General features: G+C 50.8%; 1 protein-coding gene across 4 annotated transcripts in view; it reads left to right on the top strand.

Annotated features, from left to right (window-relative positions):
- Positions 1–23,592, top strand: part of TLK2 (tousled like kinase 2) — a 35,120-nt gene that overhangs the window by 8,716 nt on the left and 2,812 nt on the right. For 3 of the 4 annotated variants that reach the window (XM_065039254.1, XM_065039253.1, XM_065039256.1), the window contains exons 3-21: positions 1,363–1,434; positions 4,184–4,253; positions 5,263–5,306; positions 6,029–6,124; positions 8,500–8,667; positions 9,229–9,324; positions 10,138–10,230; positions 10,725–10,835; positions 12,194–12,330; positions 13,571–13,723; positions 14,914–14,980; positions 16,703–16,800; positions 17,142–17,223; positions 18,877–18,968; positions 19,597–19,686; positions 20,172–20,341; positions 21,848–21,986; positions 23,070–23,181; positions 23,442–23,549. In XM_065039254.1, the coding sequence (XP_064895326.1) occupies positions 1,363–1,434; positions 4,184–4,253; positions 5,263–5,306; positions 6,029–6,124; positions 8,500–8,667; positions 9,229–9,324; positions 10,138–10,230; positions 10,725–10,835; positions 12,194–12,330; positions 13,571–13,723; positions 14,914–14,980; positions 16,703–16,800; positions 17,142–17,223; positions 18,877–18,968; positions 19,597–19,686; positions 20,172–20,341; positions 21,848–21,986; positions 23,070–23,181; positions 23,442–23,549 (1,998 nt within the window). Of the gene's footprint in view, positions 1–1,362; positions 1,435–2,942; positions 2,967–4,183; positions 4,254–5,262; positions 5,307–6,028; positions 6,125–8,499; positions 8,668–9,228; positions 9,325–10,137; positions 10,231–10,724; positions 10,836–12,193; positions 12,331–13,570; positions 13,724–14,913; positions 14,981–16,702; positions 16,801–17,141; positions 17,224–18,876; positions 18,969–19,596; positions 19,687–20,171; positions 20,342–21,847; positions 21,987–23,069; positions 23,182–23,441; positions 23,550–23,592 lie in introns of those variants that run through there. The other variant, XM_065039257.1, reaches the window with a different exon arrangement.

Below are 23,592 nucleotides of genomic sequence, written 5' to 3' on the forward strand. Positions count from 1 at the left end.
CATGGCTGAAAATACATGCTTGCTGCTGCCACTCGCCATGAGATATTACACTTTTTAATCAACGGGGCCTTCATGTGGACGTAGCTGAGGTTGGTGTTGGCACTTACGTGAAGTTCTGTTGCCCAAGGAATAAATCCCTCACAACAGAGCTGTACCTGTAAGGTCTGTGAGCCGCCGTGCCGAGTGCTGGGCAGCTTGCCTCTTTGTTTAGAAGGCAAATACATTTTAAGCCACCCTCAAAAATAATCTACTCTGGGGCTTCTCTGCGCCCTTAAGGCTTCTCCCCCACCCTTCCCATGAGGCTTCTGCTAAGCACATAACGAGAACTGGCTTTGCTGAGCTTGACTGGTGGGCAGTGGGTACTGCAAAAATAAGAATGCTAAAATAGAATGAATCTTTGGGAAAAGATGCTGGCAGGTTATTAATGGAGAAATAGCTTTATCGTGTCATTCTTCCTGGTAATGCATTCCATCAGTAATTGTGAATCCTGTTTCTGTATCTTGGTCGCATTTGTCTAGGTTTCTGAAGCTAGGTCCGTGGGAGGATGCTCTGGAGCACTGGGCTAAGACACAGGGACTTCCCGTGATTCACTTTTCTTTCCTTTTCAAACCTGTTTTGAGACAGATTTTTAGAAAGGAGTTTTCAGAAGCGCTTGGATAGGTGAAAACGCAGACGCGTGTCCGGCGGAGCCCGTGGAGGCGCCGGCGGGCTCGTGTGGGCACCCGCGCGCTTCCAGCCTCTGGAGTCGCTGCGTCAGCCTGGCTGGAGCCGTGCTTGGTGGAGCTCAGCCCGGGGCCCGTGGAACGGCCCCGTGGGAAAGGTGGTCTTACGGGTGCCAATTGGTAACACAACTTCTGCTCGTTCACTTTCTCAGTGTTAAAAGCATAAATCTGAGGCTTTTAAAGCAAACCCAGCGGTACTGCCAGCAGCCGATAGCGGTCATCGCTGCCTCGCCAGATGCAGGACGCCCCTGAGTCTTTAGCCCGGGCTCAGGCAGATGCTCGCCCGAAGAGCCGAGCTCAGAGCTGCTGCTGCTCAACGGATCACAAGCTTTGTTTCTTAGACCAGTTGTCTTCGACTGGTACACGTACTGCGGTGGCTGCTCTGTGGACGTGGTTAAACGGGCCGTTCGGGTATACGTCGATGCAGAAGACACTCTCCAGCGGGCAGTCCAGCTTTTATCTCGCTCCAAACCTCTTGTGAATTTTGTCGTGCCCCATCGCGTGCTCCGGGTGTTTGTCCCGCGTCGCTGCCGTACCCGCGGGACACAGGGCAGCGTAGTTAGCCCGGAGATGCCATGTTTGATAGGACGTGCCTTGGATGGAAGTTGTTTCTGACGGTCTTTTGCTCCTTTTTCACTAGGGTCCGTTAAATAGCGAGTCTTCCAACCAGAGCTTGTGCAGCGTGGGCTCCCTGAGTGATAAGGAATTGGAGGTAAGCGGGCGCAAATCCTCGTGGGAATCGGGTTGAAGGTGACTGAACCCAAAACACGGGAGGAGTTGTGTGAGAGGGGGCGACTGTTCTTTGTTTGGGGTGTGAAAGGGACTGGTGGAGGTATTTAGTCTGGATTGTAACCTACAGTCTTTGGACCGTGCTGCGACACAGTCCTTGAAGCGTCTCACAACCCAAAAAGCACAGCGTTCTTAAGCTCAGCTTATGGCGTTGTTTTCAGCTGCGCTGGGCTTTGTTTGCTGCTTTTGGCCGAATAAAAGCCCGAGAGCACTGATGGAAAAGTTTGCCTTCGCTATCAAGTATGTGAATTGCGGCGTTGTGTGCCCGGCGGAGCGTTTTCATGGATTGCTCTGCGGAAATGTGGGGAGGTGGAAATTAGAGCTTTATCCCTCTTTAATCTCACTGCCTGAGGAGTAACTATTTCAAAATGCGTGCTACAGCAGCAAAATTAATTGTAGAGTTACATTTTTACTGTAAAATTCCACATGAAGAAAGCAAAATGTCAAATTTAAAGGTGTTTTCTTATGCGTTTAAAGAACTCCATGTGGTTATTGGGAAAGTTTTAGATCCCGTTTCCCTCTATTAAATGGCACGAGTGATATGAGGTGTTTGGTGAAAGTGTTCAGAGAACGCCATACCTCAAACTCCATCCAAGTAAGTATAATTAATAGTGGAAAACTGAGTATTCGTTATTTTACTTGGGATTTTTTTATGAACTTCGTGGAGTGGTTTAAATTGTCCCAGCTGACACAATCAAATGCACCATTCCTGGCCTTTTTTCCAGCCTGTAGCAGATAACGCTGTGTGTGATTTTTGTTATGTAAGTCCTTGAATGGTAAAACAACGTCCACTGGCTCTGGTCAACGTGCTGGCACTTGCGCGGGGACGGTGGCGGTTGCACAGGGGCTGTGTTGGAGCCGGTGGCGGCTGCGCTGTGGCAGAGCCGGTGGTGGTTGTGCGGGGGCGGTGGCGGTTGCGTGGTGGCGGTTGCGCGGGGGCGGTTGCGGAGCCGGTGGCGGTTGCGCGGGGGCGGTTGCGGAGCCGGTGGCGGTTGCGCGGGGGCAGTTGCGCGGGGGCAGTGGTGGAGCCGGTGGCGGTTGTGTGGCGGTTGCGCGGGGGCTGCGTTGGAGCCGGTGGTGGTTGCGCGGGGGCGGTGGCGGTTGCGCGGTGGCGGTTGCGCGGGGGCGGTGGCAGTTGCGCGGTGGCGGTTGTGCGGCGGTTGCGCGGGGGCTGCGGCGGAGCCGGGGGCGGTTGCGCGGGGGCGGTTGCGCGGTGGCGGTTGTGCGGCGGTTGCGCGGGGGCTGCGGCGGAGCCGGTGGTGGTACAGTCACACCAACGCTGTTCACGGCTCGCAGCGAGGAGGCTGTTCCGCTGTTAACAGACAGGGCTGGTGCAGCAATTCTCTGGGTAGTTATGGGGTTTCCAGTCCCTCCGTTTTAAAAGCGCTTTGCAGACACGGCGGCCTCTGTTGTCTCCACGTCCCCTCCGTCCTTTGGCCAAACAACAGCGTGTCGGTGAGTGCCCAGCTGGCGACATGGACTGTAGATGTCCAGTGTGTTTAGGTGCTGGTGGTGCTAGCTTTACCCTTTTCATCCTGTTAAAGGAGTCAGACTGGTCTCTGTGCTTACTGCGTGCGAGTCTCTGGGCAGAGATCTTTAAACAGGGTACTTTGGACTTTGGTTTCCAAAGAGCGTGAAACTTGGGTTTACCACAGACCTGGCCACGGCTTTCCCTTCCCGGGTGTGCTTGCGCGCTGTGGTTTGCTTCCTGCCCCCAGGCTGTGGTTTAGTGCTGTCTGCAGTGATGGTAGAGCATATAGGTCAGAAATGATTTGGATCCCTTTGGGATAAGAGATGTTTTAACAGTGATGTTGCTGATGGAAATGACAAGGTGTGTTTCTCTCCAGCAGCCTCAGCGAGATGCTTCCAGCACAGTGTTGATTCAAGTTTTCAGCAGGTTTGGCCACATAAGTGACCCTGGAGATGGGGAGGGGACCATGGAGGGTCTCCTGCACCCTCCCGTGTCGACACTGACACTTGTGGAGCCTTCGGGGCTCCCAGCCGTGCTCTGTATTGAACCTAGTGGCTGGATATATCGCTGCTGAGCTGCCTCTCAGGTCTCTGGTTGCTCACGGAAGTGGCAGATGCTCCTTGACGTGAATGAAGAGCGAGGTCCGGGAGGACTGCCGCGGTACGGCCGCGTTCTCCCGGCCGCCGTCCTGCCGTGTTCCGCGTTGGCGCGAGGCTGCGCTTGTGCGGCCGCAGGCAGGAGTTCCTGCAGCCATCTGCACAGCAGCATTCGCTGCAGGCAGAATGAATTGTCCTGGTAGACTGTGAGTCGCCACTGGGTTGCAGATCTGGACGTGTGTTTGCCAACCTCTTGTTGTGGCTGCTCTTGTGCTGTGATACCGTGCAATGGTTTATACAGGTTTTTGTAAGTGTTCGGACGTGTGCTAAGCGTGCGAGGTGACCGGGCAGTACGGGACGGCTTGCTGCAGCTGAAATTACAGACATAACCTAATTCCTAACCCAATTCTTCCTTTTGCAGCACATGTATTAGGAGGTAGTAGCTATTTAAGAGCAGTTGTTACTTTAAGTACCAGCAGTAGCAACAAACGCCCCAGAGAAATGAAATGGCCACTGGGGATATAGAGCGGATTATTATTTTTCGGTATTTTCTTTAAATGTTGGAATAAGTGCAGAAATGTTAATTTGGAAGTGTTGTTTGGCAGACTCCTGAGAAGAAGCAGAATGACCAGCGGAACAGGAAAAGGAAAGCGGAAGCGTACGAGAGCAGTCAAGGTAACTGGTCCTCCCGCCCCGCCGCAGGATTCGCCGCCGGTTGGTAACTTGTGCACGTTTGCATAGTCAGTGTCCTAGGAAAGCAACGGCTCCTCGCAAGGGTGCGTCAGGCAGCTCCATGTAGACTGCTCCATGATTTTACTCTCTTCTGGGAGCCTTGTTATCCTTATAGGCAGGGAACTACCCATCTACAGCTTATTCGCACAAACTGTTGCATTTTCATGGCGCAGGCTGCCCAAAAGGCTTAATGCGGCTTCTCAGAAGGGGCGCTTGGGTCCCGTGTCACACGTGTACAGCAGCCAGGCTTCAAAACGCAGGCTGTGCTCTCTGCCTTGCTTTTCGAGATGTATGCCTGCCTGCTTTCCGGGTTCTCAGCGCGGCGAATGGAGAGCAGGCAGTGCCGCGGTGTAAAGCGGGCAGGGCTGTCTCGGCACTGGGAAACCCAGCGCGTCCCAGGTCCGGTTCTCCAGCACGTGGGCACGCGGCTGATTTCGTTTGCTCTTCAACAGGGAAATAACGAGGATTGTGTTGCCAGAACTGCTTTGATAATATAAGAAAGGGCTAAGTTTTAATGAGCTGGTGTTAAGCCACCACTAATTGTCTGTCTAACTCTTATAGGAATGCTTGTGAGAGATCTAATATGCAGTAATTTACCTGAAGGCGGAGGAGTAAAAATACCCTTTGCTCTGTCCTTATCTTGAAGGAAATTTTGGAGAACTTACGCAACGTTCGATGGTGTTTAGTGGTTTTTAAGTACTTTAGCAAGTGCAAATGCTGTTTGATTGGATTTGACGTGTTTGGAATGGGAGTTAATTGAATTTTCGGCTGTAAACCCTCCCAACAGCAGCAGCAGAGCTGTAACCCCGGGGCAGTCGTTTGTTGTGCAGCAGCTCGTGCTGTGGTAGGTGTTGCATCCTCCTCCAGGGAAAAGTGTCAAGAGACAGGAGCAGGACAACTTCTGCTCTGAAAAACACCAGCTCTTATTTTCATCCTTTGTTTCCCTTTTCAGGAAAAGGCACTCCTAGAGGACATAAAATTAGCGATTATTTTGAGGTAAGCATCTTTACATTGTCTGAGAAAGCTGCTTGAATCACATTATGCAAAACCTGCAGATAGTCTGTAACGTGACATCTGTTCCCAATCCATCACTGGAGTCATTGATGCTGTTAACCCGGGATGCTCAAATCTGATCAGGTAGAGGACATGAGGTTTTTGGCAGTAGGCTTTAAAATGAACATTTCTTTGAACAGTTGATCAAGCATTTTTTTAAAGGGCAGCCCCGTAAGTACAGGTCTGGGGTTGGTTTCTGTTGGAACGCGGATCTCGGATGGGGATATCTGCCTGTGCAAACCGATTTGGGTGCAGGTCAGTGCGTGGCAGAGCCGCCTGCAGAGTCCTGCTGATTTCAGTGGGAAGTGGGGCACGGGGCGTCTCTTGAGAAAAGGCCCCACACAGGAGACAGAGACCCCTCCCCGAAACCACAACGGGCATTCTCAAAATCAGTGTGATTTTTATTGCCTAGTTTCTGGAATTTTTCCATGCCTGCACGATCCAGAGCTCCAGCTTTTCTCTTACGCTTGTTCCCCATTTTACTGAGTAACTCAGAGTCAGAAATCGAGTGCTTATTAACACACATTTCTTTCCTGCCTGAAGTTTTTTTAGGTGCAGGGATGTGCAAATAAGTCCCTAGAGCCTATAAGGCTTCGTTTTTAGGATGAATACGTTTCCTCCATCTCTGTTAAATCTGCTGATGTAGCATTTCTGTTGCGTTGCAGTTTGCTGGGGGAAGCGGCCCAGGCACCAGTCCCGGCCGGAGCGTGCCGCCCGTCGCCCGGTCGTCGCCGCAGCATTCCCTGTCCAACCCCCTGCCGGTGAGTGTGCGCTCGGGCGCCGGAGCCGGGGCGCGGCACCGAGGGCGTCACGGTCACGAAAGGTTCTGAGCGGGGAGGAAGGGGCTCTTGGTGAGCGATTGGGCGTATTCTCTCTTTTTACATCTGAGACTGGGTTCTGGCAGCAAAGCCAGATGTTTAGGACGCTGTAACAGCGACTAGTCCAGTGTAACTGGTACGAATATCTGAGCTTAAAGCGTGGAAGATCAATATTTTCAGCAGGCTGTGTGGTTACAGATAGTGCACTGTGCTTAATACAACGTGGAGCTGACATCTTAATTATCTTACGTTCCATCGTAGCTCCTGAATTTCTCCATTGAGCTGGCAGTGTGCTGTGTGTTTGTACAGCACTAGTGTGATGATACTCTCGTCTTGATTAGACCCCTTGGCTATACTGCAGAACTTGCATGCCATAATCATATTGGAAGGGTCTTTTACTTCTTATGTGCGTGGGACTTGTAAGGAGCAATAGCAAAAGCTCGCAAAGAAATGCGTATACGTGCACATCTGTTGTTGTTTTTTTGTTACATTATTCCATTTTGCTGTCACAGCAGTTCTGCAAGATCTGAATGTGAAGAAATAACCGGTGTTTTTAAGCCGTTTTAGCACAGGGCACCTGAAGACATTTATTTCAACTAACAAAGCAGTACTCGTGGCTGTGGTATCTTTCAGAATGAGACAAACCTCCTCTAAAGCTGTGAGTCTATATCGTAGTGGAGACTTTCTGCAATCAGAATTGTAGAGCAATAGTAATGGCTTCAGGACATTCCTCCTTGTCTTCACATCTCTGGACTGCTGCAAATGGAGCAGTTTGCCTGGGCTGGTGAGGACTGGGTTAGGGAGCAGTCGGGCAATCTGGACACCATAAATCCATGGGTCCGGATGGGATGCACCCATGGGTGCTGAGGGAGCTGGCTGAGGTCATGGCTGGACCGCTCTCCATCATCTTTGCCAAGTCTTGGGAAACGGGAGAGGAGCCTGAGGACTGGAGGACAGCAAATGGCACTGCAGGCTTCAGAAAGGGCAGGAAGGAGGACCCGGGGAACTCCAGACCGGTCAGCCTCACCTCCATCCTGGGAAACTGATGGAACGACTTCTCCTTGGTGCCATCTCAAGGCACATCAGGGAGAAGAGGGTCATTAGGGGCAGTCAACGTGGCTTCACCAAGGGGAAGTCGTGCTTGAGCAACCTCATTGACTGTTATGAGGACATAAGATGGATGGATGATGGCAGAGCGGTGGACGTGATCTCCCTTGACTTGAGTGAGGCATCTGACACAGTCTCCACAGCATCCTCACACTGAACTGAGGGAGTGCGGTCTGGATGAGCGGGGAGTGAGGTGACTGTGAACTGGCTGAAGGGAAGAAGCCAGAGAGTCGTGGTCAATGGGCAGAGTCCAGTTGGGGCCTGTACCCAGTGCAGTGCCTCAGGGGCAGTGCTGGGGCCGGGATTAATCAATTCTTGCAAGGTCACTCTGACATACGAGCATTCTTTTGGGGAGGAAAGCATGCTCTTATTTGTAATGTTAGCCAGAAAATATGCTTCAGGTTGTAATTTAGGTTTTTAAGAAAACCTGAAGCCTGACCTGCCTGTTTATTTTCCATGTGGCATATGCCTGGCCCCGAGTTACAGCTTGGGAAGATGTGTATCGTTATGTCTCCGACTGCCAAGTTTTAGTGGCGATGGGCTGGCTTCTGTAGCGAGGGCAGTGGGATCCCGAGTGCTGTGAGCGGTGCAGCACAGGTGATCCGTGTTCTTATTGAACCCGGCTCCTGTATCGCAGTTGGAGAAGGGAGCTGACCTTTGAGAGGTACAGCGCATCTTGAGAAGAACCTGGAAACGCATTAGTGCCTATCTTGCAGATAATGACGGAGATGAGCTTACCGTGACGTCTGGGTCCTGGACGTGGTTAGGTTGCTGGCATTTAACAGTTCTGACTCGGGTTATTTCACCAGAATAGTGAATGTGTCGTGACATTGGCTGTTCTAAAATGAGTCCTGAAAAACATGGAGTAGTATCATATTGAAAGCATTGACCAAAATCAACATGCACTAAGAATTTTTGGATCTACAATGTACTTTGCCCCACTGGCACATGTATTCGCACAGGAATACTGACGAGGAATTCTGTGCTGTGTGCTCCTTTGTTACCCTTTGTTTTTGACTGATAACCTCATTTACTTTTTGGTGTCTGCCGTTGGAACGGTCACTCCAGGAGCCCTGTCTGAGCGCGCGGATCCTCCCCGCGCTGCCTGCCCGCTCCTGAGCTGCTGCTCCGCTCACAACAGTGGCGGCAGAGCCAGAGAACCGCTTGTTTTCCTGACAAAGCTGACGGTATTGTTTTTGCCTGCGTTGCAGCGGCGAGGGGAGCAGCCGCTGTACGGGGTGGACGGCAGCGCAGCGAAGGAGCCGCAGGAGGAGCACTCAGCGCTGCCCACGCTGATGTCGGTGATGCTGGCGAAGCAGCGGCTGGAGAACGAGCAGCTGGCGCAGAGGGGAGGTGGCCTCTGCTTCACGTTTGTCTCGGTGAGCAGCTCGGAACAGGTCTGAATCCCAAGGGGTGTTTCTGGTTAAGGGATGGGGAGTTTGAAGCTCTTCTGCTCCAAGCCAGTGGTTCAGGTGCAGCCTGGTTTAGTGGTGCCCACGTCTACCATCTTCTGGTAAGTTCATCTTCCTGGTGAAGGTTTCCACGTCCCAGGCTTCGAAATGAAATGACGTGAGTTTTTAGTTAATGGCTCGAAATCTTATGTAGGTCAGAATAATAGCATCTAATCTGATACATGCAAAGAAGCAAAAGAATGAAGTATATTCGTGCTGTGAGAAATGTTTGTTTTGGCCTCGCTTAATCTCAGCTGACATGAGTTATATTAGGCTTTTCAAAGCTTTGTCTCTTAGCGGGTTGGGCCGGGCTTCTTGAAAGAAACTGACTGCCTTTGTTTGGATAAAATAAATCTTTTAGGGTATCGTTAAACCTTGACACGGCAGTGTGGTACCCAGGCCAGGCTGCGCTCCCGTATGAAGGTATCTGCGCGGGCACTGGTGATGGTGCTGCGGAGCGTTTAACAATGCGCTCACTTTCTTTTGCAGGCCCAGCAAGGCAGCCCATCTTCTACCGGATCAGGGAACACCGAGCATTCCTGCACTTCCCAAAAACAGATTTCCACCCAGCACAAGCAGTCACAGGTATAGCTCACTAGGTGGTACATCTCTTGAATATGAGACTGAAGCTCGATGCAGCTTGTCTTCCACACCAGATGCCACTTGTAGTAGGCACAATGTTTCCAGTGAAAAGAGCCAGTAGACCCAACTCAGTGTGTACCTGCTGATTGGGGTGAATCGCTCTGAACTCTGCTCCTTATCCTGCAAAGGATGCTTTTCCATTGCTGCTACTGGAGCTTGCCTAATCTGTTATTGAGGCTTTTCTGTGTCAATACTGGGGACAGCCCTTCAGCTGCGTGCAAAGTGCTCAGGAGAGAAGCACCTTGTAGCTCTGTTCCTGTTCTGTTGTACCCGAACGTTCTTCCTCTCTGTAAGTGAAGGTGTGAGGGGAGCGTGGTTGATGGTGATGAGCGCCTCTGCTCCCGGCTGGGTCGAGGCTGCGCCTGCGCTGCTCGCAGTACGAATGTCCCCGGTGCAGCTGCAGCTCTGCGGAGCACACCGCGGCGTAGCTTGTCCTGTCGAGGCGGAACGAGCCGAGCTCCTGACAGCGCTTCTCAGCAGCTTCACTGGCCCGAAGTCAAGAAGAGGAGCAGCTCTCCTGCCTGTGCTGCTGCCTCTTTGCTGCCCTTTAAATTGCTGAGATTCTTCTTGTGGCTTTATGGCAAGATTTACTGGGAACGTTCTTCCCCAGGCTGGTGCGATGCAGGGGATCTGTTCTCCTCAGACCTGCCTGTCGGAGCAGAGGGGGCTGCGCCGTGCCGTTGTGTGCTGACTGTCTGAAACATCATCTGCTTTTCTTAAATGTGCTTTAGAGGGACCTTTTTTTTTCCCCTACAGTCTGACCTCACAATGGAAAAAATATCTGCACTAGAAACCAGCAAGAACTCTGACCTGGAGAAGAAGGAGGGGAGGATAGATGATCTACTAAGAGTGAGTATTGAGAGCGAGACAGCTTTTCAAAAAGCCGCTGTTTCAAGGTAGCTGGCATGCAGGTGGCAGCTGGGCTGCGGAGCAGGGCTTGCGTGCTGTTCGTGGAACCAAGCAAATCCAGTCAGCTCTTCCTTGCAAGGTAATTGTGTTATTTTGAGGCTTGGTAACTGTGGCAAGGTCGTAAATGTTTAAAAAAGTAAAAGTTGAAAAAATTCTTAGTGCTTATGTTAAGGAGTTAAGGTACAAAGAGACTTATATGTAAACCGGGGTGGTGGCACATCCCTGTTGTAGAGGGTTATTAAGATGTGAGTGGGTTAAAATCTGAAGAGCTTGGCTGGGATGTTTTGATAGAAGAACCTCGTTGTTTCCTGCTCCCGCTGCTTTGTTTGCTCTAACCCCATGCCCAGAGCCTGCTGGAGAAGCTGCTCCCTGGGTGACGCTTAGGTTGGCTCTGGGGCATTGAAAGTCAGAGGCTTTTCCTGTTTGACTTCCAGGCCAACTGCGATTTGAGACGGCAGATAGATGAACAGCAGAAGATGCTGGAGAAGTACAAGGAGCGGTTGAACAGATGTGTAACGATGAGCAAGAAGCTTCTTATAGAAAAGGTGAGCTGGAGACTTTCACAGCTCTGCAGTCGCAGTTCACGTCTTTGAAAACTTCTCTGGCTTTTGAGCAGCGCAAACTTGCTGCAGTTGCTGTGGTGATAAAAGGCAACTGGAATTCTGCCTTGAATTATTTCCCTGCAAATAGGAATGTAACGCTATGACCAGAATGGTTCAGAATGTTTTGTTTTGGTTACTTTTCCCAGTTTCAGAGTGATCTCCCTGGCTTAAGTGAAATAGAGCTGTAAATGCAGCCGGCATTCCTTGGTTTGGAAACCCGTACACCTGAGGCGTGTTGTCCAGCTCCGGCAGTGCACGAGCAGGATCCCATTGTGCAGTGACATTGCCAGATATGCTCTGTGGCGTGGGCAAGCCACTTAGACTGCCTTTCTTTCTAATGGCAAAGTTGGAGACAGCTGCTTTGCCTAATACACGTTAAAGACACTGGGGAAGGTGCCAGGCTGCTGTTTACCCGCCTCCCAGCTGCTTCAGTGTTGAGACATTTCCAGATTTCCTGATGTTAAACAATGTGGGGGGTTAATTGCTCTTTCACCTGCTGGCCAGTTACACCTATTGTGTGTGGGCACTGGGTGGGTGGAACACCAGGGTGCTGGCCGGTACGCGCTGTCTGGTTGGGTTGGTTTTGTCACAGGGCGGACTGTTCCTGGCCGAGCGGGACTCCCCTTGCTGGGAGGGTTTGTAGCTCTGGGCCGGGTGTTAGTACACCTGGCATTCAGGTGGCTCTGCAGCTCCGCTGAGCTTGGCCGGTCCGTCTTCAATCCCGACTGAAGCTTTGCGGCTCCCATCTCCGGCCTTGGGAGTTTCCTCTCACCAGAAACACTGCAATGGGCGCCACCACCAGTGTTTGTGCGTGTTGGTGACCGAATTGAGACTGTGTCACTTCTGGGAGTTGTGCAAGTCTGGGACTGAGCTGGCTAGTCACTCTATCTCAGTCTTAACAGCGATTGAAGGCGCATTTTCTTCTCTCCAGACCTCCGGTTTGAGTGAATAACGGCCTGATAGAGCCATGTCTGGAGTCTAGCTCAGCTCCTGATACAAAGGGACACTTTTAATCCTACTGCTAGACTGACTTCAGCTGATGATAAAATGGGTGTGAGCTGCCCAAGTAGTAAAGGGGAAGGAAAGGTGAGGCTGAAGTGTCAGAAAGGAGGCAAACAAATGCCTGTCAGACCAGTGTGAAGCACCAGCAGTCATTTGATCAATGATTTTCAGCTGGCTTTCAGATAAGCAGCACGAAACAATGGACAGTGGTAAGAATTGGTAGTGATTTCGAAGACAGCACAGCTCTTAGCTGCTAATTTATGGCGTAGATTTTAACACGTGTGCTGTGTTGTTTGCAGTCGAAACAGGAGAAGATGGCCTGCAGAGACAAGAGCATGCAGGACCGCCTGAGGCTGGGTCACTTCACCACGGTGCGGCACGGGGCGTCCTTCACCGAGCAGTGGACAGACGGCTATGCCTTCCAGAACCTCATCAAGTGAGGACACAGTTGTCTTGAGCTGCAGAGGCAGGAAAATTCAGCAGTTGTGTGATGTCTTGCATGTCAAAATGTGAGAATGGTGTGAGTGATGCATGAAAGGATCAGACAGAAACCTCCCTGCTGACAATGGGAACGGTTCCGCATCGATGTGAGAAATGTTGCCGCTTGAACCTCCAGAGACGTGAAGGGGGGTGGGATTGTTTGGTTTGGCCCGTGTTGGGACACAGCCGGCGCCCGCTGGGTGTTCTCGGGGCACCCACCTGGTGCGCAGGGCTGGGGGTGCAGGGGCTGCCAAATCCTCACGTGGATCTGGAGCCCATCAATTTGCATACTTGTGTATAGTAGTCAAGGAAGGCTAATTAGCTCCTTTTTTCAAACTAGAAAGTAGAGAAGCTTGAAAGAGAAAATCCATACTATTTAACTTTGTTTGCCTCCTGTAACAGTGATCAAAGGGGCTGCAGAAACCTGGAAATGCAGATCAAGAGACCCTTTTATGCAGGATATTAATGGAAATAGCCAGTAAATTCCCACCTGGCCTAGACCTTTAGGCAGGAATTGGCAAATTAATTGCATGAGAGAGAGCTATGTGTGATCCTTTAGAATCATATCACTGCTCTGTGGTCTGACAGGGAGGTACAGATGGACTTTCTAATTCTTCCCTAGTTTGTGCTGTAAGACATGGAAGAAAGTGCTTTTATCACTGGAAAATGTTTTAAGATAATCCCTTTACCTTGGAGGATTGTTTTCTTAGTGAAGTGGGGAACGGTGTTGGTTTTGTTTCAGAGAACTAGGGACAGTTTAGCTCTCCGGTGGAGTACGAAGATACCTTCTCGGCCAGCGCCGGGCTGGGGAACAGCTCTAGCGGGAGCGGCTGCGAGTTCTGAGCAGAGCCCGCTAGGAAAGCGTGCGCAGCGCTGGTGACTCAGCGTGGATCGCGGGGTTTCCGGGCGGGCGGCAGCTCCTCGGTTTTGGATAACCTCTGTATGAACAGAACCTTTCTCTTAGGGAAGGTTCCTGTGGGTCAGAAAAGAAGCCGCTTTTATGTAAAAACACCTTGAAAAGAATCCGAGTTGTAATGTTTGGCACACTCCCCTTTTCTGTGCAAAAATATTGTGTTACTAATCTTACAAGAACAACTGATGTGAAATTCATTCTCCGGTCAAGAACAGGCACTGGAGACAAATGAGTATGTACCGTTAGTTACCTGCTTCATGGTTTCCTACTCTCTTCCTCCCAGACAACAGGAAAGGATCAACTCCCAGCGGGAAGAAATAGAAAGGCAACGAAAAATGCTAGCGAAACGGAAGCCACCCGCCATGGGCCAGACCCCGCCAGCCAGCAACGAGCAGAAGCAGCGCAAGAACAAGACCAACGGAGCGGAAAATGAAACGTAGGTTCCGTGGCCCTGGTGGTGCTTTGCGGAGCTGCACAAAACACCTCGTGGGAATGGGATGGTGGCCTGGGCTCCAGGCGTCGCTCCGCGCGGACGGGCGCCGTGGAGCTGGCCGGGCGCGCTGCGGCGTCTGGCTGCGGGTCTGAGCAGTTCTGCAGTGAAACAGGGGTCATTGCTGAGCCCAGGCTGTGCATGAGCTTGGCTTCTTTTGCATGCAGCACCTTACTCAGCATTTCTGGTGCATCGAGTTTGTCTTTTTCTTAAGCATTACAACTTCAGAATTGATTTTTTTTTTTAAGGAAAAACAAATTGTCCCCGTTGAGAAGCCTTTATTTCCATGCACTTTCTGTTGAGGCGGGTGAAATGCGGTATTCAGGGCTCTCAGCAGCCAGGGTGACAAAGAAGTGGACACCCAAATTCCTTATTTGCTTCGTGGTTTCTCTTTGGTGTGCGGTTGTTGCTGTGCCTTACGAAGGAGAGGCGGGTCCGTGATGCCAGTTTAGACGTGCGCTCTCCTGAAACCAGATTCTAGTTTGGGAATGAGAAAAATACTTTCATTCAGTGAGATGAATCTGCTGGGGCTTTTTGGGGTTTGTCAGGGCAGTTTGGGCAACCTTAGAACCTTGGGCTGCGCTGGAGGTGATGTATTTCAAACGTGTTTCTGTGCAACAGGGCAGCATTGTCTCGGAGCCCCCTTGCATTTTGCAACGCTTGCTGCGAACGGGCAGCTCTGTCGGGCAGCGCTTGCCTGGTGGCGCTCGTTACGTCTCGTGCATAGTGAGCAGACGGTTGGTGTTTAGCCCTGGATTTCGTTTGTGCACAGGGATATGTGGAAAGCTTGTTGCTGGTTTATTCAGTTGTCTTTTTATTCCTTATGCAGCAACACCAACCAAAGACGGACACGTGTGGGGCGGCCGTGTGGATGGGCTGAGTCTGGTGAAAACTCAGGCTGTGGCTGCAGGAGGGTGGAGGGGTGGGAGTTAACGTACCTCTGTATGGAATTTATGGCACCGCCTGCGTTTTGTATGCATCTTGAATGTGTAATAAGCAGTTCCTTATGGTCAGGATTCTTTCAAAGGGAGCTTGGCTTGCGAGTTTTGCAAAAAAAAAGCCCAAAAATCTGGGTTGCAGAGCACTCTGTCACATGCATTGAAACTTAACGCATCTGATCTGTCTCTCGTGTGCAGGTTAACGTTAGCAGAGTACCACGAACAGGAGGAAATCTTCAAACTCCGACTAGGTCACCTTAAAAAGGTAAGAACTGAGCGCAGAAAAGACCTTTAGGTGGGTTTTTGATTCAGTGTTCCATGAACAAAAGCATTTCTGTTTAGAGGTCGCTGCTGTTGGTTTGATAATTGAGAGGATTTTGTTGCTTGAAAGCGATGGCCAGGATTTGGTGGTCATTTCTTCCAAGGCAGCGGCATTCAGGAACGATGTCCTTTGCTTCAATATATAGAATTCTGTGTCCTTATCGTCAGGATTTCATGCAGTTTTCCACTGTTTTGATGCGTGGACTCGATGATCCTTGTGGGTCCGTTCCAGCTCAGAACGTTCTGTGGATGAGTCGCGGTGACCTGCCTGGTGCTGGGCTCTGTGCGTGTCTGACCGGGGGACAAGGAATGGAACAACTGTCACCCACTTTCCCATTTCTTTGCAGTGTCGAGTAACCAGCGTTACCAGTAACAGTCCAGTAAAATCTATTGGCATTTGGGAAACTAGTACTGTTTAGGTAGCTGTAATGCACATTTGTTTTCAAATAACTGGGCTTCAGTAGGAACTGTACCTGCAGTGTAGTTATATTTAGATAATCATAGAATCACAGGATGGTTTGGGTTGAAGGACCTTAACGCTCCCCAGTGCCCCCCTGCCATGAGCAGGGACATCTTCACCAGCTCAGGTTGCTCAGAGCCCCGTCCAGCCTGGCCTGGGGTGTCTCAGGGATGGTTCATCTACCACCTCTCTGGGAACCTGGGCCAGGCTCTCACCACCCTCAGGAGAAACGATTCCGTCCTTCTCTCTAGTCTAAATCTACCCCTTTTACTTTAAAGCTACCCTCCTTTGTGATAAGATGACGTGGGCAGGACACTCAAGCCGTGCTTGCTCGAAGCTTCCGCATTGCTTGAGTGGATTAATTGCGGGTCCATCCATGCTGGCATGCAGTGTGCCAGCCCGGAACACAGGAATCCGCTTGGAAACAAACCTTAATGGAAAATGAAGTAATGCTTTGGAATCATGGCATTGTCTGAGGCTGTGCTTATCCTTCTCCGCTTTTGGAAACCGGCTCATTCTTTGCACCTAAAAATAGAACAAGTTGAGAAGGGGAGGAATAGAGTCACAAGACTAATGGGCAGCTATGTCCCTTGAGTCATATATACTCAATAATAACGCTGAAGGCGCACGTTTTAATTGAGGTTTGCAACCCCGTCCACAGCAATGGGAATTTTAGTGTCGTGTTTGAGGGCACGAGAACTTGCAGCTCCGTAGAAAGTACTTGAAAAGCTCCACGTGGCGCTGAGCTGCACTGAGCTGTTCCACCGCTTACCGCTGACAGGACCGCACGTTGTCCTTCCACGTTGTGCGTCCTCTCCCAGCGCTGCCCCGTCGCTACGGGGCATCACGGCATCCCTGTTCCCTCCGAGCGCGTCCGCTCGGCCCCGCAGGCTCTGAGCTCCTGCAGGAGCAGCCACACAGCGCTCAATCGGGCGGAGCAGAACCAGAGCAACAGCGCTTCTCAATGGCAGAAAATGATGAGCATGAGAAGGTGTAAAGAACGTCTGCTCCTGTCTGGGTGGAGGTGCCAACAGAACTGCCCAGTTTTCATTGCCGTCACCTCCCGCTGGACTCGTAGTTGGCTGTGGCCGCCCCTTTAATCTCGCAGCTTCTTCGCAGGTGCGGTTCCGTTCGTGTTTCCGTCCATCGGGCACAAGTGCGAACTGCACCCTTACAGTGACGCGTTTCCCTTTGCTTTGGGCGCAGGAAGAAGCGGAGATCCAGGCGGAGCTGGAGCGGCTAGAGAGGGTCAGAAACCTACACATCAGGGAACTGAAAAGGATACACAATGAAGATAATTCACAGTGAGTACATGGGATTCGGGGACAAGAAGGTGTAACATCCCTTTATTCCCTTCATCCAGGGAAACCTGTAATCTTTTTTAAGTTGGTGTTACGACTGAATATGTCAATTAACCGTGGGGACGGCACGGTGATACAGCTTGTAGTTAATGAGAGACAAAAGCTTCCAAGTGCATCAACACACCATTATTTAGTTTTTCATCAGTGATCAAATAGTATTAAATCTATCAGTTGTTAACGCAGTTTTAATATTTTTCTGTCTCAATATAAAAATGTTGTTTCTAAGCTGTAATTTATTGTACATTATGTCTACCAGTGTTCTTAAATCATGGCTTTCTCACCAGATTTAAAGACCATCCAACGCTAAATGATAGATATTTGTTGCTACATCTCCTGGGTAGAGGCGGCTTCAGTGAAGTATACAAGGTAAATTTGAAGTGGCAATCTGTGGTGTGACCTGGATCTGCAGTGAAATGCTGCAGTAAGCAGAACTTCACACTTGTTTTCTCAGTGGGGTGTGTGCTTGCGGACAGAAGGGAGGACGAAGCGCATGGTGCATCTGGCTTGCATTAGGCAGCAGGCCTGAGATTTTTGGGTTCTGCCCTTGTCCTCAGAGGTCGGATTTCCTGCAGACGTGTGTTACAAGAAAACGTTGCACCGAGTCTGCGAGTTCTGTCAGGACAGAGGAGCAAACCGCTTGTTCTTCAAGTGCTACACGCAGCCAAAGCGGCCGAGTTTGATTGAATGTGGCCTAGCAAGTCTGAACGTCACCGTAAATCAGAGGAAATAGCTGCAGTGATAGGAGCAGAGCCCGCGTGTCCTGGGGTAGAAGGCTTTTCTCCTCGAGGCTTCGCTAACGCTCTGCGGTAGCAGGCGGGGGTGCGTGGTCTTGGGACGCGCTCGGAGCTGAGCATTGCGGCTGCGTCCGCGCTCGTGTGGCCAAAGCCCGTGCGCATCGTTGCTTGCCCTTCGGCTCTTCCACTTCAGAGCCTTTCCAGCTCTGAATATTCCCCGTCTGTACCCAGTCGTTCTTAACTCAGCCTGAATTTGCCTAGAACTAAAATAACTGTGCCAATGCAAATATTGACAACTCGAGGGTTAGTTGTTATTTTGATGCAATACAACAATAGGTGTGTGAGCCAGGCGGGGCGGGACTGCCCACGTAGTGAAAAAGAAAAGTGTTGTCTGCGTGGAAATACCCTGAATTGCTCTTCGGAGGCTTTGCTGACTGAAGTAGAAAGCTCTGGCTCCACAGGCAAAAGCAAGAGGGTGCAAATCCTTCCTACCTGAGCACACAGAGGAGTCGTAACTGTTACTGAAACAAATAAATGCTTAGCTCTTCTTCCCCAGGTCTGGGTCAATCTGTTGAGCTTTAGGAGTTAAGCGTACAGCTCCTGAGATGGACACACGTTATCCTTGTCTGCTTACAATAAGATCGGGCCTCATCCTAGAAATCATTAGCTGCTGCTCTCAGGCGCGGTACAAGATTCCTGCACTTCTCCCCCAGCACAGTTCCAGCGCTCTGTTCTCTAAAGACTGAATAGCAGAGACTGGAGGGGAAACAACACAGCACAAGATTTACACCCTTCTCCATTGAATTCTCCAGTTTCTAAAGAAGCTGAAGCATTTTGCTCCAAGATGGAAAACTGAGCTACCAGTGGGGAAAAAAGTGTTGAAAATCTTCTGTATGTTTGGGGGTTTTTAACTGAGTGCAGAAGACGAGTCGGGGGTTCGGGGGATAACGGCAGCGTCTTCCCACTGCGATTGATTGTCTGTACTTGGGTAGTTCGGCCTTTCTGATCCCATTGCAGCTCTGGTGGTAAAATGTCAGACTAAATGCACCGGTAGTTAGATCCCATAGGGAAGGTCGGGTCAAAGCGCAGAGTATTCCATTGTTTTCAGAGCTGCTCGCTTTCATTAGTAAAACTGAATTCCATCAAAACGCGGGGTTGCTCTTCACTCGGTGTGTTGTAATCCCGGTTTGCTGGGCGGGGATATCGGTTCGTTACAGCTTGTCTGCTTTTGCAGTATTAACTCCAAGTTGTGATTCCTACTGACTTTCAGCTCTTCTCTCTGCAGGCGTTTGATTTAACAGAACAGAGATACGTAGCTGTGAAAATACACCAGTTAAACAAAAACTGGAGAGATGAGAAGAAAGAAAACTATCACAAGTAAGTGAGGCTGTAAGGCAGGCAGCCGTGTTCCCAAGCTCCTGCCTTTGCTTATCCGGTGTCTTCCTTTTCCTGGAATGCCTAATCCTTTCACAGACTGTTGGGACTCCACCTGCGTCGTGGCCGGGGAGGGAGGCGCAGGAGGCCTCTGGGTGTTGGTGACGCCCGCTCCCCGGTGCCCTGGGTTAGATGAGCTCTGCAGGGTGGCCGCCAGGCCTCCTGGGCTGGGCTCCGGACTCCCCAGCGGGTCACTGGGGCGCGCTGCGCTGCTGCCAGCCCTGCAGGTCGGGCTGCTGAGCTTCACGGAATGTTTCTAGAACTTGCTGATATTTGTATTCAGCTATTTTGGATCCCCGAACAGTTTATGATGAGGTTATTCTATTTTGGCAAGCAGCACCAATAATCAAGATGAGTGATTCTGTAGTATCGCCAGCGTTTGAGGTGCACTCATTCTGTGGTTCTCAGGAGCTGTTCTGGGCAGTTCCTCGGTTGTTTTCCTTTTCTTACCCTGTCTGAACAATGTTCCGGGATGGATTGGCGTGGGGCTGATGTGTGCTGTGTGTTCGCTATCTGCAGAACTTAACATTAATCACTTGTATGACTAACGCTCAGACTTTCCTGTTTTCAGACATGCGTGTAGAGAATACAGAATTCACAAAGAACTGGATCATCCTCGAATAGTTAAGCTATATGACTACTTTTCGTTGGATACTGACTCGTAAGTTATGTCGCTATGTCCTTGACTTGCTTTGACCATTCACTACCTGTATTTGGTCTCTTAAAACGTCGCAGGACAGTGCAGAGAACGTGCACACCAGCGTTACAGACCGTACCGCAGAGACGTCTGCGGTGCGTTCAACATACGGCGGTTTTCTAGAGACAGCAGCTCACAAACCAATGTGCCGTATTATGCCAGATGTGGCGCTTTGCTGGTAAATCCTGCTTTTGCTGGCCTGGCAAATGCCCCAGCTCATGCGGCTTTGCAGTGCTGGGTCTGGCGCTCCGTGGGCATCTCTGACCCTCGTACTATTGAGCATTGGGGGCTGTGCTCATGGTAGCTTGTTTTTAGAAAGGGATTAACAGGCTGCAGGACTCTTAATTGAATATATTGACTGAACAGGTGAACCTTACAGCCAAGCAATAAAAATGTGTTCTGATTTCTATCAGGTGCCTTAATGATAACAACTGCTGCTTTGCCCTCAGGTTTTGTACAGTGTTAGAATACTGTGAGGGAAACGATCTGGACTTCTACCTGAAACAGCACAAGCTCATGTCGGAGAAAGAGGCGCGATCCATTATCATGCAGATTGTCAACGCTTTAAAGTACTTAAACGAAATCAAACCTCCCATCATACACTATGACCTTAAACCAGGTATGCCGTGCTGCTGGCCGATGGCGCGGGGCCGCCGCGTGAGGTAACGGGTTCTGGGTGACGCGGGGAAGTTTATTCCGGTCAGACGGCAAAAGGAGGCGGGGCTGCCTGGGGAACGCGTCTGCAACAAGAAAGAAGAACAAAATGCATAGAACATGCTGGGGAAAGGGCATCGTCTCCCAGAATTGCCACGTGAAACAGGGAAGGGACATTCTAGAAAAAGTAGCCTCCTTGTTCAGCACGAGCCCTTGAACCTCTAAGCATGTTTGGTTTCTAAATGTCCTGCTTGTATTCTGCTGGTGAGAGCTGCTGTTGTTGCTTCATAAAGGTTCCGTTAATTACTGGAGTGTTTCATGTTCCCATTCCCCTGGCTTGTTCTTTCTGTAACCGTCTGCCTGCAAATTCGGTGGCACAACTTGGAGTGTTTGGTTTCCCGTATGGTGCGGCAGCTCCCAGAGCTGAGGACGCACGGCTGGTTTGCTCGGGTCTGCCTTTGAGTCCTGTGACATCTCCCGGGTAGAAAGTCCCCTCCAAAAGCTGTTGCAGTTCCCCCGTTGTCCCTGGGCAGAGACGCGAGGGCAGAAGTGGAAGAAGTGCTCCCTTTGGCACAGAAGTGGAAGAAGTGCTCCCTTTGGCACAGAAGTGGAAGAAGTGCTCCCTTTGGCGTGCTGCCTCTTGGCTACGGAGCCTTTTTTTATCCTAGGCCAGTAAAACTGGGCAGCTATCCCTGGCTGTCTCCCTGGGCTGGTGGCACTTCATCAGCATTGTGTAACCGCTGTGTGATGTGGTTTGTTGCATCAGCCCGAGGAATCTGCACAGGAGATGGTGCTGTTGCTCCAGCTCTGGTGACCCCGTTCCTTCCGCCTGCTCTGGCGTTGTCTGAGCACGCAGCAGAGCTCTGCCCACGGCCTTCTGAAGCCGTGCTTCATCCGCTGCCGTCACGCACGATTCTGCTGCCTTATTGTAGGCTTTGCAAAAAACAGCGAGGATCTGACTTCTTGATCCTTGCTGGATTTGTAAGAGACTCCTGCCTAAGCAATAATTGTCCTTCTTGAGCTTAGAAAGCCACTGGGGAGTGTTGCCAGGAAGGAGAGAGTTTCTGGCTTGCTGAGAGGCCAGGGCAAGTCAGGACTTCTGGGCAGAATGAGTCATGGCTGTGTGAGTACTTCTTAAGCCTCCGTTTTGACCTGCCCTCCCAGCAGGACCTTTGGGCGGGGTCAGAACTGCACGGGCATCGGGCTCGTTTGGCTAATGCGACTCAGAACATGGAGGCTCCAAGTAATCTCAGGCCACTGGGTCACTGAGGATGGGCAGATCAGTTCTAGCACTGGCGTTGTCTCTGGAGCTCAGAGTATTGAGTATCGGAACACCTACCCCGGGCTGCTGCAGCTCCTCTAGGCTCCTTGTGTTCTCATGCCGGGTGCCAGAGTTCAATGCCATTTTATTCTTGGTTTGTTTTTCATGCTAGATGTGCATCCTAAGGGGCTGTTCCCTTCCTCTCTCTAGGTAACATCCTTCTAGTCAATGGTACTGCGTGTGGAGAGATAAAAATCACCGATTTTGGACTTTCCAAAATCATGGATGATGACAGCTACAACTCTGTGGATGGCATGGAACTGACATCGCAGGGGGCTGGTACTTACTGGTAAGTGTCGCCCAGGGCACTCGCAAGTTACACGTCAAAACCAGTTTGCAAACAGCTTTGGATCTCTGTCAGCTCTGCGTGTGCTGCCATTGTGTGTGACAGCTTGGGGCACCGAGGCTCAAGACCCCAGGAATTGCTCCTGTTGTCACAGGGCTCCTTTGAGGCTGGCAGCTTCTTACTTTTCAGTGGCTTAGTGTTGATACATTTGAAAACCAAAGGGCCTGGTGAAAAACCGCACATGCTGCTGAGACAGCGAGCTCTGGAGCGGAGCTCGGCTGCTATTTCGGTCTGTGATGGTGCTGTCTGACGGTTTAAGCAAGGAGGAGGAAAATACTACATCTATCTGGAGATTAAGGTACATGAGGGAGATGGAAAGAGAATTCCAGTGAAATGAGGAGGTGAAAATCCATCATTAGCTCTTACAGAAAATCTCACAGCGCTGTCTGTAGCCGGAGCTTCACTTCGAGGGGCACGTGAAAGATGTTTTCAGCAACGTTGCACGTGCGGTGCCGAGCGTTGCGGCCGCGTCACCCGCGGCTGAGCGAGCCCTGCGGCCGGTGCCACCGAGCGCGGTTCGTCGCCCTTAGCCAGGCTGCGGCGCGGCACTGGGAGCAGCAGCTCTGCGGGAACGTTTGCGAAGGCCTCTGCATTGTACAGCTTTGTTCTGTTCCTGAAAATGAAACTACGTGTGGTTTGAGCGAGGCTGAGCGTCTCTAACTAGGACGTGGCATCCGGGGTTGCATTTCTAGAAATGTCTTTTGGCTGCGTGTTTCTATTGTGGAATTGTTGGCCGAGCCCTTTTAACAACAAATTCCAGTTCTGAAGATAAAAGAAAATGGGATTATTGTACGTGCTCTGGTGCAAATAAACCGGCTGACTAGCTCGGAGCCCGAGCGCCTGCAGAGCCGGGGGTCACCATTCCTGGAAGGAGATCAGGGCTCGAACATGCACGGGAATGAAACTGGGTCCTTGAGCCTCAAGTCAATACCTGATCACAGCAGCTTTTTCCTTCATTTCTAAAGAAAAAGACTGAAAGTATTTCGAGATGCTGCTCATAACCTGTTGTCGCTTCCTTCCAACCAGGTATTTGCCACCAGAATGTTTTGTGGTTGGGAAAGAACCTCCAAAGATTTCAAATAAAGTTGATGTGTGGTCAGTGGGAGTCATCTTCTATCAGTGTCTCTACGGCAGGAAGGTAAGAAGGCATTTAACTCCTTTCCTAGCAGTGATTCCCAAACCGGAGACACCCCAGACACATTCCATCCTTTTAATTCAGTGTGAGCGTGGGAGCAACGCGTCCTGCTCGTCTGGCTGGAGGCGGCTGCACCTTCACGGCATTTGTGGGCTTCTTGCCTGGAAAAATGCTGATGTCAAGTGACGATAAACAGCAGCCTTGTGCGATTGTTTTAAGGCCCATCACCAACCTTTAACAAGTGTCTTCTGTTTTTTCGGTAGCCCTTCGGTCACAACCAGTCACAGCAAGATATCCTGCAGGAGAACACAATTCTGAAAGCTACCGAGGTGCAGTTCCCTCCAAAGCCAGTAGTCACGCCGGAAGCGAAGGTAAACCTTGCGGCGAGGTCGATCGCGCTGTGCGTGGGGATCC

Source organism: Columba livia, chromosome 23, assembly GCF_036013475.1.
Source record: "Columba livia isolate bColLiv1 breed racing homer chromosome 23, bColLiv1.pat.W.v2, whole genome shotgun sequence".
In the NCBI taxonomy this organism is placed as follows: Eukaryota; Metazoa; Chordata; class Aves; order Columbiformes; family Columbidae; genus Columba; species Columba livia.